This window comes from Phalangium opilio, unplaced genomic scaffold (genome assembly GCF_054372755.1).
Source record: "Phalangium opilio isolate 3A_F unplaced genomic scaffold, DU_Popi_V2 ptg000089l_1, whole genome shotgun sequence".
Classification (NCBI taxonomy): domain Eukaryota; kingdom Metazoa; phylum Arthropoda; class Arachnida; order Opiliones; family Phalangiidae; genus Phalangium; species Phalangium opilio.
In genome coordinates, this window is record NW_028324194.1 from 7,700,594 (window position 1) to 7,713,339 (window position 12,746).

The 12,746-nt window shown below is 35.7% G+C and overlaps 1 protein-coding gene across 2 annotated transcripts; it reads left to right on the forward strand.

The window, feature by feature from the left end:
• Nucleotides 1-2,236: 2,236 nt before the first annotated feature.
• LOC149647342 (uncharacterized) lies at nt 2,237-12,269 on the forward strand. Of its 2 annotated transcripts, none has more exons than XM_089850193.1 (8): nt 2,237-3,692; nt 3,875-3,939; nt 9,596-9,848; nt 9,940-10,031; nt 10,108-10,989; nt 11,593-11,656; nt 11,718-11,892; nt 12,057-12,269. In XM_089850193.1, the coding sequence occupies exons 2-8, from the start codon at nt 3,925-3,927 to the stop codon at nt 12,151-12,153; spliced, it is 1,578 nt and encodes a 525-aa protein (XP_089706319.1). In that variant the 5' UTR covers nt 2,237-3,692; nt 3,875-3,924; the 3' UTR covers nt 12,154-12,269. The 2 variants fall into 2 exon arrangements, with proteins under 2 accessions (XP_089706319.1, XP_089706318.1); XM_089850192.1 differs by having other exon boundaries at nt 2,245-3,692; nt 9,940-10,046.
• Nucleotides 12,270-12,746: the final 477 nt, after the last annotated feature.

Below are 12,746 nucleotides of genomic sequence, written 5' to 3' on the forward strand. Positions count from 1 at the left end.
GCTATTTCGCTACACTCTCCCCAGTCAGAAAATAGTACGTAATTTTCGTCATCATTGGCGTCGCGCTGACGTGAGTTTTCAAGAGCCAATGAGATGCTGGTTGTAATTTAGAGGCGGGGATTAACTCCGGACAGGCTACGTTTGGACTGGAGAATAAAGCTTGAAATGTGACGCGAATTTATCCTTCTCCCTAGTAAACTAGATATCACTTCTTGGCGAAATCATTTCAATACTGTCAAGCGCATTACGATTACAAGAAAATTTTCTAAGTACACCGATTTCCCTTAGTGATTGACCCCTCGACCGAATCATCAAGTTCATTCATAAATCAGGTTTTCTTTTATTTTACCATAGAGAATACATCAAGAGGAGAGGAAGGTTGAGTGTTATTTAGTAACGCCATAGGTTTATAAGATTTGTTCCATAAGTTTGTCACTGGTTACAAACTGGAGCTTGTCATGAAGCAAGTGAGGTCGGTCATAGATTCAGGGTAAAGCGAAGTACGCCTGGTGAGGTGCTGCTGTCAAAGGCTTAATATGAACATATTCGTTTTGGTGCCGCTAAGAATGATTGGCTCAAAATGATTTCAGTCTTTTAGCAGACGACATATTATGACCAATGAGAGCTGTAGCTAATAAGCCAATCACCAGAAACTAACCTGGTCTAGTTCCAAAAAAAACTGCAATCTGTTTTAAGTCTCATCAACTTCTTAATTTTCTCCTCCTCTTCTTGGGTATTCTCTTTGATTTTCGCCTCCCCTGGTCTGTCTGGTCGTTGCCTTTTTAGCTTGTGTTTTTAATGTTATCTTACCGGTACCTAAAAACTTACCGGTTTTCTTATATAGCTGACGTTTTATTTAAAAAATATATAGTTTTTTTTTATCAACATCGTGTCGTGACTGGCATTTGCAAAAGTGTTTCTAAGTTTTAGTACAAGTAACGTTGAAACGGTAAGTATGCCACATTGTGTCTAGTCATAAGTTTATAAGATATGTTCCACTACTACCTATAATTTGCAATGCTAGAAACTTGCAGCTCGAGCTACACTGAGAGAAATGTCTGTGATTTAAACAGAAATCTTTTACAGTGTCGAAATGCACGAAACTTTCACAGAGATTTTCGGAGGAATTTTTAAACAGTAACATAATTATTATGTAGTACTGTATCAATCTTTACTATTTACAAAGAAAACTGTTATTATAGTCAAAACTGTGAAAATTACAGATCCACTTTTGTAATTTCTGACCCTCAGTTTTACACTGTAAATTTTACACACCTGTTTTGCCGGGGCAAACTGTATATTTTAGCAAGAACAGTACAAATTACAGATAAACTTTATAATTTCTTTATTCGCCTTATTTCTGTAAATTTTACAGACCTTTGCCGCGGTGGCGATACTGTATATTTTAGAAAGGTCTGTAAAAAGTACAGTTATTCTACTTTATTCTTAAATAAACCTTATTTATGTAAATTTTACACACCTGTTCTGCCTGGTGAAACTGTATATTTTAGCAAGAACAGTTCAAATTACAGATATACTATGCACTTACTTTACTTATCTTATTTCTGTAAAATTTACAGACTTGTTTTGCCGGGAGGATACTGAATATTTTAGAAAGAACAGCATAAATTGCAGATATATTATGTAATTCCTTTATTCACCTTATTTCTGTAAATTTTACAGACCTGCTTTGCCGGCGGATACTGTATATTTTAGAAAGAACTGAAAAAACTACAGTTATTCAACTTAATTTTGTAAATTTTACACATCTGTTCTGCCATATTTTACCACGAACAGTATAAATTACACTTCTTATTTAATCTTTAATATAACTTAAGTCTGTGAATTTCATAGCCATTTTGATAGTTTTTACACTCGGAATGACATTTTGTGGTTAGTGTTTCTTCTCATTATAATATATTCCTGCGACTTTGTTTGCTTTTCAATTTACATTGAAAATTGAGCTATTTAACTGTAATTTTTGGAAGAATCAAGCTGTCCAAAGAATAATTTTCCATTTACCGTGGTAACCATGGAAAACCGTGGAATGGATGGTTTTCCTAATAATGACACATATTCGGATCGGGAATGGACGGAAAAAAACCAATATGGAATGGAGGTGGTTAAAGGGAGGGTGAAATCGAAAACAATCGATTTTTTATCGTCTTATATATAGTTCATACACGAGATTCACGGCTATAGCTGCAATCAGTCCATTGTAAGTTTTCGCGCCAAATTCTCGGAAAATATATTTTGGAAGTGACTCATGCTACTTGGCGACTTGAGAGCAACTAGGCCTCAGTCCAGGCCAGGCGTTGTTCATATATAATATTGAATTATGCTAATGGTATTTAAATGCATTTCTTCTATTGTTGATTTCGGTAATGGTTGGAAAAGAAAGAATGTTTCTTAATTTGGAAAAGAGAATGGTTGGTATTTGGAAACCACGGATCGGCAACGGATGGGGAATTTGATAAAATATATGGGTGGAATTGGTAAACATAAACACTTTCCCCCTTTTCAAGCCATAGTAAAGTTTCTAACCATTTCTAAGTTATATTAAGAAAGAAGCGCTTGCTTTCACGCGTGAAAAGTATCATCAAATAAAACTTACATGTCATCTTTATATTTTACGAGTTATTATAATCTAACATAATTTCATAAGATAGGCTTCAAATTTGTAGAGTTATCGTCAGTGAATCACACTCCTAATTTAAATGAAATCCAAGCCTAATTTGGTTTAGCTTAACAATTTTTTTGTTCTGAAATATTTGTTGAAAATTTCCCAGTGTAAACTGATGGAAATACATATGGAAGTAAAAATATATAGGGCTGGCATTTCTATAGAGCGCAGAGAAAAACAAAATTGAATGGAAAAGAGAGATTAAAGTTCGAGCAAATAGAAGCTACCCATTATATTTTAAAATCCTACCAGTTCAAGGTCGACCACCCCTAAAATTATAACGAAAAAAAAAAACCCCGTACACTCCTTTACCCAGGAAGCTCGATGATGCTTATCTACTGCTTCTATAGAAAATAGCCACAACCAAAGGCTATTTTGACTTTTATGGGCCTAGTGGTTTTATAAGACGACAAGTATATAGTGTTCTTATTGTCATCCCCCTACCAGGTGGGATTAGAGGGAGGGAGGTGGGATTTTAGCACACGTGGCTAGAAAGGGTTTTCCATAGTGCTCCCATGTACGCGCACCAGTCTCTTTCTCTTCTTCATCTTCGAGAAAACTGATAACGGCTGCCATATGGGCTATTTTTCCGCCCAATTGGGCTCCTTGTGATTACCAGTTGCGGAAATAATAAATACTTGGGCGTGAGGTGCATTTTTCCATTCGAAGATTTCGGTTCAAGTACTTGAGAAGCCCAGGGCTTCAATAGAGGAGCGGTGAAAACGGAGGATAGGTCGGGTTAAAAGGCCTTCTCAAACCCTAAGGATTTGAAATTGGGCGAAATTTTGGGCTGATTGATATGTATAGTTGGCGATTTTTGGCCTATTTTTCATACGTGTTTTGGCTGAAAATCACAAGTTCTACCTGGCAGCCTCGACTCTGCGTGTTACGACTTACTTACTTACCACTAGCTTGTCCTGTGCCACCAGAATCCCGAATAGTTCCGGCTCCCGAGCGGCGCGTCGTTAATAGTTTTTCAAACAAGACCGTTTGATAAAACTTGTTAAATGTAAGTAAACCTTTCTTTTAAAATCATAACTAATATTTTAAGCTGAGTTCGCTAATTTTTTACTTTTAATCACTTTAACCAAATAATTTTAAAAATGGAATGTAACGCGTTTAGCTGCGTTATGATTTTTGATTTACACAGTTTTTTATAAGCCTTGATTGAAAGTATTGGTTTTATTTTAGGTTTTTTTACCATCGTGAACTGAAATTTGAAAACATAACCCAGTAAAACCATGAGTTGTACAAGGGTAAGTTTTCTATTTAATCCTATCTTTTACCTATTCTTATGTTCATGCTATGACTAGTACAGAAAAGTCAGCGCTAGCATGTATTAATTGGTTAAGCCTAATTGATTTTTAATTGAAACTGATGCGCTTTAACAATTTGCGTAAGCAAACCGACAACCCCAAATTTAACGAAACCAATGCTGACCTAACGGTTTTGAAGGTCGATATAAAGCTCGGGTTGTTAAAAGGAGTTGGAAACGTATCTTATAAGAGTTTGTAGAAGAGTAGAATCATTAACCACATCGTATGATGAACATCTACGATGTGGGTCTTAGTTTGACCCGGCCTGTTGGTGGTGGTGGCGGCGTCGTGAAAGAGAACTGCCTTTGACAGTATAAAATTTTTCGATCGTCATTGAAGGGAGAGCGAATGGGAGAGAATTGTGGTCAGGTGATATTTTTCGTTCGTGTATTTTAAAAGGAAGGAAATTATGATAGTTAGGTTAAGCCATATACCCTCCCTTAAAAATTCCTCTTACCCGTCGACAATAAGAGTTTCACGCTCCCCTATTTTAACATTCAAAGAAATCGAGGGAAATTTTGAAAGCAAAACCAAGTATTTACTGACGTTATTTTTAGAATGGTCTTAAGGCACCGGGATATTACAATTATTGGGTGTTTTAACGAATTCTTTCTCTTTCAAACTCTTCTGACCATAAGTTCATGTAAGAAATTTATAAGAAGCGATAAGTGTGCATCGGCATAAGTCTATGTTGTAAGCTCATCGAGGGGATAATCACTAAAACTATCTGTTCTTCGATTCGCGGGAATATTACAATTACGGCATAAGTAAATTTATAGGGGTAATAATTCTATCACCGTTTAGGGCAGGGCATCGAGGGGCTATTCACTCTGATTTTATGCACGGTAAATTATTTAAGCATTGTAAAAGATAGCGCTATCCACTCATTAGGGTAGGGTATAGAGGGGTTATCCACTCATTAGGGTAAGGTATATAGGGGTTATCCACTCATTAGGGTAGGGTATAGAGGGGTTATCCACTCATTAGGGTAGGGTATAGAGGGGTTATCCACTCATTAGGGTAGGGTATAGAGGGGTTATCCACTCATTAGGGTAAGGTATATAGGGGTTATCCACTCATTAGGGTAGGGTATAGAGGGGTTATCCACTCATTAGGGTAGGGTATAGAGTGGTTATCCACTCATTAGGGTAGTGTATAGAGGGGTTATCCACTCATTAGGGTAGTGTATAGAGGGGTTATCCACTCATTAGGGTAGGGTATAGAGGGGTTATCCACTCATTAGGGTAGGGTATAGAGGGGTTATCCACTCATTAGGGTAGGGTATAGAGGGGTTAACCACTCATTAGGGTAGGGTATAGAGGGGTTATCCACTCAGGGTAGGGTATAGAGGGGTTATCCACTCATTAGGGTAGGGTATAGAGGGGTTATCCACTCATTAGGGTAGGGTATATAGGGGTTATCCACTCATTAGGGTAAGGTATATAGGGGTTATCCACTCATTAGGGTAAGGTATATAGGGGTTATTCACTCATTAGGGTAGGGTATAGAGGGGTTAGCCACTCATTAGGGTAGGGTATAGAGGGGTTATCCACTCATTAGGGTAGGGTATAGAGGGGCTAATCACTCATTAGGGTAGGGTATAGAGGGGCTATTCACTCGTACGATGTGGCTACTATTGCGAGCCCTTGGGTCGCCTTGTTTTTAAACTCGTACGGAAATGAAGAATGCCTCATTGTTTGATAGTCCCTCCCATATGAGTATTTGTGGTCCCTGACTTCCACCAGTTTTACGACTTCAGAACCAGTTTTCGTGTGCATATATACATGAAGATACAAGTTACATACAAGGCTATAGCAACCCCGGTTTTCTATACTGTGTTGCAATTCTTTCTCATATAACCGTGGCTAATCATATAGCTGTTAAACTGCCAGCTTCAAGAGAGGAAAGGTTTAGCACTTCAAACTATTAGCTATAAATCGCGACAACTTTGGGAGAAAATAGGTAGGCTAAAGACATATTTTTACCATTTTCTACGAACGAAAAAGAAAATATGTATGCTAAACTAGAAATGCCATCTTATAGTGTCGTAGTTAATGTATCCTGCGAATATTGAATTCAATAGGCATTTTTGAAGTTTATGTGGCACCATACACACATTTATAATGTATGGGAGCCACTGTATATCCTTAGATCATTGTTGGGTGCTGTACAACCTTACACATTGGAAACCACACGTAGTATTGCAAAATGATTTTTAACCAGGTTGAATAGCGTGTATTTTACTCTATTGGCTTATAAATCAGCGAGAAAGAAAAGATACCGATAACACTTGTTTGAATTGCAGGTTACCGATGCAATATTTAATTGCCCTGTCTCGGGATGTTTATCAACAGATAATTTTAAAATTTACCTTAATCACCTATCGTTTCATAAATACATTCCGAACATAAAATTTACATGTGGCATTCCAAAGTGTAACAAAATATACTCAAATTACACGTCTTTTAAAACCCATGCTCGGCGCATTCATAAAGATCAGTTGAACAGTCAGAACACTGCATGCGCTTCTAAGAGCTCAGTTACAGAAATACATCCATATAAATGCAACGTACAAGACTGTCGCGGTACTTTTAAAAACTTAGCTCAACTAATCGCTCATCTAAAAAATCACATTAAAAACTCGACACCAGTGCGCTGTCCGTATTGTAAGATCTCTGACGTCAAATATACTAAAATAACATCTCTCGCAAGCCATTTCACAAGAAAACACAAGGGGGAGCATACTAATCGCCAAATTCAGAGCACACGTGCAGTAGCCAACCAAGGTGATGAATATCAGGAATGTGAAAAAAATTACCAAAATTCAGATTTAGAGTCGGTGCAAGACTCAATTCCTATTGAGAGAGAGACAGCAAAAACTGTTGAGTGGACTCAGGAAAATAAAAAAAACATGGAAGATTTATACAGAAGAAATTTAGGGTTGTTTTACTTGAAGCTACAAGCTGAAAAATATGTTCCAAGTTCAACCATCCAAATAATTGCTGAGGAAATGGCAAATTTACAGTCGCATGAAGAATCTCTTGCCAGAGATAATTTAATTGTGGATATGAGAACAGCTGGTTTAAAGGAAACAGTTATTAGAGAAATTTTAGGAAAACGTTCGGCGCCTAACATTGCTGAGAAAATAAAAGAAGAGTTAAAATCTATTCATAGGCGACATGAATATTACAAAAGGGAATTTGCTTATATTGCCCCAGTTGCTGTTTTTCTTGGATATAAAAATTTGAAAAAGACATTTTTACATTATGTACCCATTAAAGATTCTTTGATGGTGCTTCTCGGAAATAACGAAGTGCAAAAACTCCTAACGTATCCCAAGCCTACCTACAAAGATGATGGAAATCAAGTTCTCAGTGACATTTCTGACGGGAAATTATTTTGCCAAAAATATCTAGCTAATGAAGACAAATCGATCCAACTGCTAATTTTCCTAGATGCTTTTGAAACGGTGAATCCTTTGGGATCAGCTAAGTCGAAGCATAAAATTTTAGGCGTGTATTTTACACTTTTAAATATACCACCGGAGTACCGTTCTACGATAAACCATATTCAACTGGTAGCGCTGTGCAAAATGAAATACATCAAAGATCATGGGATTGATGCTTGCTTAAGAATGCTTATAAATGAACTAAAGAGGCTTGAGATCGAGGGGATCTATTTAAAAAATGGAATATTCCTAAAAGTACGGTTGCTCTGCTTACTGGGAGACAATCTTGGTCAACACGAAGTAGGTGGATTTCAAATGAATTTTTCGAAGGGATTTATTTGCCGATACTGTGTTGCAAAATCTGAGGAATTGTGCATCAACGACGCGTTTGAACGTAGAACCATCAAAAATTACGATGAAGCCGTAGCTGAACTTCGGAACAATCCGAATTTAAAGTCGTTTAATGGGATCAAAACAAATTCGCCTTTTAACGAGTTACCAACATTTCACATTTGTGCTCCAGCTATGGCACCCTGCCTTGCTCATGACCTGTTTGAGGGGGTGGTCGCGTACGACATCTATCAGTTCTTAACTTATTTTATTGAAGAAAGGAAGTGGTTCACATGGAACAATTATAACTGGCTTGTGTCGCAGTTTTCATTTCAAGGAAATGACTCCGGTAACAAGCCATGTCAAGTAAATCCCGGGAACCGAAAAGTTACTGGCGATGCTTCCCAAATCTGGTGTCTTCTGAGATTTTTCTCTGTTATCCTTGAAAACAAAATTCAAGACTTTTGTGATCCAGTATGGGAATTGTATATTCAACTAAAGCGCATTGTGGAAATGGTTACCAGTCCAAAGATTTCAAAGAATGGCGTAGCGGCATTAATGTTTATGTTAGCCGAGTACAAAAGACAACTATTAAAGTCTTTTACTAGCTATACCCTAAAGCCCAAACACCACTACCTAATTAACCATTACCCTGAATTAATTTTGCAATTTGGACCCCTTATAAGACTATGGACCTTAAGATTCGAAAGTAAACACAGTGTTTATAAGAAAATGGCTTTGAACACGAAGAATTTTCTAAATATTACAAAGACATTAGCAGAAAAACATCAGTACCAACAAGCGTACTATTTGTCTGGCTCGCCATTTCCTATTGAAATTGAATATTCGAAGTCTTTTCCCTTTGAAGAAGAGAACTTCAACGAATATGTGAGAACACAAGCTAACGAGCTGGGATTTAAAACGGAGAATACTGTATGTACTGAAAAAGTTAATATTAAAGGAACCACCTACGAGCAAGGAAAATTTTTAGTTTATGAAACGTCTGACGATCATATGCTTTTGGGCAAGATAATAACCAACTTTGTTAAAAATGGAACTGAACCATACCATTTGATATCTCTGCATAAAACCAACTATTTGTCATGTCTACATGCTTACGAGCTTTACGATATATGCACAAACAAAATTGCCAGCAATAAAAGCTTGGTCGACTACTACCCTCTCTCCGGTTACTATATTTCGGGGAAGTTACTCGCGACCCTCAAACATGATGTCTTCTACCGATGATAACACGCTATACTTTCTGAACTATTGTCGATTTTAAAAAGTACCTAAATGTTTAATGCAATTTTGTGTAACTTCTTAAAATTTATGATAACTAAAAGTCCAATAGTAATAATTGGAATTTCATTAAAAATTAATGGATTCAACTAAAGACCCTATCAAGTAAAAACTATCGGGAAAATTAAATGAAACAGAAAGATAATTGCATAACAAACCATTTCTAAAACCTAAAACAACTACCGGAAGTAATAAACCGAACTTTGAATTGATTACGAAAATTTAACAGCTTATTTGCTGCAAATTAATATTTCAATTAGTAAAGGTTTCCCGAGGGTGTACTAAAACCTACTAAAACTCGATATTAGCTGATAAGAAAAATTTGAAATGTAATAAATTGTCAACATATTTCTTAACTATAGATGTTTATTTTGATTGGTTCGTTCTTTAAATTCAATGAGATTATCAAGCATTTTTTCTTCTACCCTAAACAAACTTCCCAAAACCTTTTTTAATTCCAGTAAAAGTGATATTTTTCTGAAATTTTAATACGTAAAAATGTTTCACTTCCTATAGACTAATGAATCAAACTGTTCTTCAAATGTTGGGGGAAATGACGTCACTGACGCATTGATGAAAACTATTTCCGATTATTGCGAATCATTTTCCTCGGAAATAGTTTCCAACATAATTTTGGAATTAAAAGAAATTGGCGTTGACGCTGTAAATGACTTGGAGTTCGTAATCGAAGATGACTTGAAGAAAATAGAAACACTGAAGCCAGTACATATCAGGAAACTTCTGCAACTGGTGGATTCAATTAAAAAAAGTGCGTTCTAAAATTGTTGGGTTGGGTTTTACATGATTGCAATGCAATTTATGAGTCATTCATATATATTGTAATGATTAATTTGATTTAGAGAAAAAATTGGATTTGAATCTTTCGGGTTCTTCGGGATCCGACCAATATATAGATCAGCAAAATACGAGCTCCTCTGCTGGTATTGGAAATGTATCTATTTCACAGGTAGTCGAAATTTTAACTAAAGATATTGAAAACATGATACCTGATATTTATTCCTTTACAGAATGACCACTGTATTGCGACAGAGGGTAATAAATGGCTCGATATGTATACCATTTTGGATGACGTTTTCCCAAAAAATGTACAAAATACCTTGGCGAAAGGGAAAAAGCTTAATGAATCAACGAAACACGTTATCATAAGGAGTCTATTCACAGATATACTTAAGAAGTGTGAGCGTCCAAGCAGGAGCGATATGCGCCATGTAGCGAAACTTTTTGTTGCAAAATACCCAAACGCGATTGATGATAAAATTGATGGGAAGCGTTGTGGAAATGGCTATGAAACCTTTCTAACGCAAATATTTTATAAATTGGACAACATGTCCAGACGATCAGAAAATTTAATGCCAGCTGTCAAGAGGAGAAGCAGCGACAAAATCTCCTGGCCAAAAAGACCTCGCGAAACCGATCCGTCAAATCCTAATTTTGAGCCGGAAATTAATGACGTACAAACTAAAAGTTGCGAGGTGTTATTAGAAGAGATGAAGACTGAATATTTGAACATTAATCCGGACTACAATCTCGTCAAAGAAAAAATGAAAATAAGCTTTTCGCTGCAAAGATCACATATCAACAAAAACATGACTGTTGGGGAACTAAAAGTGAATTGGCCCTTTCTGTTTGAAACCGTTGGGCTGATCATTCACTTGAATGCGCTCTTAGTGGTCAATATTAACGATCGGTTCATTGCATTTTTTCAAGAAAAATGCAATCAGATTTTAAATTACTTTGCCAAAAGCACAAAAAACAAGGTAAATACCATCATCACTGAGCTGAAAGACCATAACTTGGAAGACAAAAATCAAGTTAGAGTAGCAGCAATTGTTCATCTTTTAATGGATTATTTTAAAGAAGATCCAAAGAATATATTTCCTGTTTTTGAGGTAAATAATAGTAAAATAATGGTCGCTTATTTAAAAAAATGAAAGTTTTGATTTTGCATCCAACTAAGAAATAAAAAATAATTAGCGAATGTTGCTTACAATTAGTTTTATCAGCGAGTCTAAAGAAAGGTCGAGGGGCAGGTCACTCCCATTGTTAAAATTTCACTCTTGTTCAGTTAAATCAGATTTAATCATGATTCAATCGTGATAATGAATTAAACTCATTAAACATCGATTAAATTGATTAAAGGTGGAATACATAAACGTCGGACGAAACGCAATTTAGTACAGGCAAAGGCAGGGCGTTGTGTGCACAACGCCATACCTTTGCCTGTACGAAATTGCGTTGCGTCCGACGTTTATGAATTCCACCTTTAAATCACGACCTAATAAGTCAATCGGATTTAATCCTCCTTATCATGATTAACTAGATACAATGAAGAATAATTACATTTATTAAACAGTGATTAATTCTTGATAAAGCTAACATTTATTAAACAGTGATTAATTCTTGATAAAGCAATCCTTAGGTTCGAAAGGAAAACGTAAAATTCAGATTTAATGGGACGAAAAATATAAAAACCAATTTTCCAATTTTTTCAGGCCGGAACTCTCAACAGCGATATAGAGAAGAAGTTACCCTCTAACCCATGTTTCATAAGCATAGGTATTTAATTCAAAATTGTATTATCTATATATTGTTTTTATTAATGTCATCTCTTTCACAGGAGGAACTTTGGGAAAAGCAAATCACTATATGCTATCTGTGGACCGTATTATTGTGAATGATCACATCGCCCCTGAAGATTTATGCACAGGACTTGCATGTTTCTTTGGCTTGTACTATGTGTTAAACATACAATACCCAAGCTCTTCAGCGATTACTTTGGAGTTTTTTCAAAGGTATGATTTATCGTAGCGAGGCTTTTTGGCTTATATGCTCTTGACCATAGAGAAACTAATTTGTTTACTATAATCTGCACTCAGTCATTTGGTTAAGCTCTATTGTCAAGATTCTAATTTCAGAAAACTGAGCAAAACAGTACTTATATTCTGTTTCTTTATAGATGCATTGCAAAAATAAACCCAGAAAATCCAAAGGACAAAGTCAACGTTAAAATAATATTTTTGATTAATAAAATGTCCGAATACGACTGGATGTAAACAAATGCTTTCAGTACGATATTTCAACTTGAAGTGACATTATAAAAGTTCCACAATGTTTTGGTTTTAAAGTAGTTTGGAAGTTTTTCTTTATTAAATCTTTTATGATACAGTAATTCAGATCTTTCTTGGTACAAACCACCCAACGACCCTTACCGATTTATTTCCCTACAAAATTATCAGTATTTATTACACGATGAAATCGTTTAGACGACGAAAGTGCTGTATTTAGAAATAAATATTCATGCAATATTTCAGAATTTTTGTCTTTAGAAAACTTGTTCTGCAATATTTATTAAAGAAACATTTAGTAGATTATACAGAAGATTAGGTTTAGAGGCTCACTTGAATTTGTAGTAATTACGGAATGCAATATTTCATGGTTACCGATTCATCTGTTATTCCTACTTAAATATATTATAAATATTACATAATTCAATACTATTGGGGATGCAGTTTGTCTGTTGTTAGCACAGAGTATTTCTGTAAGTATGACAGAGTTCAATAATTTATTTTTACCGATCCTCCTGTTTTCTCTACTGATATATTATGTAATTATTATTTAAGAGAATGTTTTTGAGGCTGCAGTTTGA

What these genes read in the sequence shown, in the direction of transcription:
- LOC149647342 (XM_089850192.1), top strand. An exon ending in ATATATTTCCTGTTTTTGAG is followed by an intron (nt 10,990 to 11,592) that starts GTAAATAATAGT and finishes CAATTTTTTCAG; the next exon opens with GCCGGAACTCTCAACAGCGA. An exon ending in ACTTTGGAGTTTTTTCAAAG is followed by an intron (nt 11,893 to 12,056) that starts GTATGATTTATC and finishes GTTTCTTTATAG; the next exon opens with ATGCATTGCAAAAATAAACC.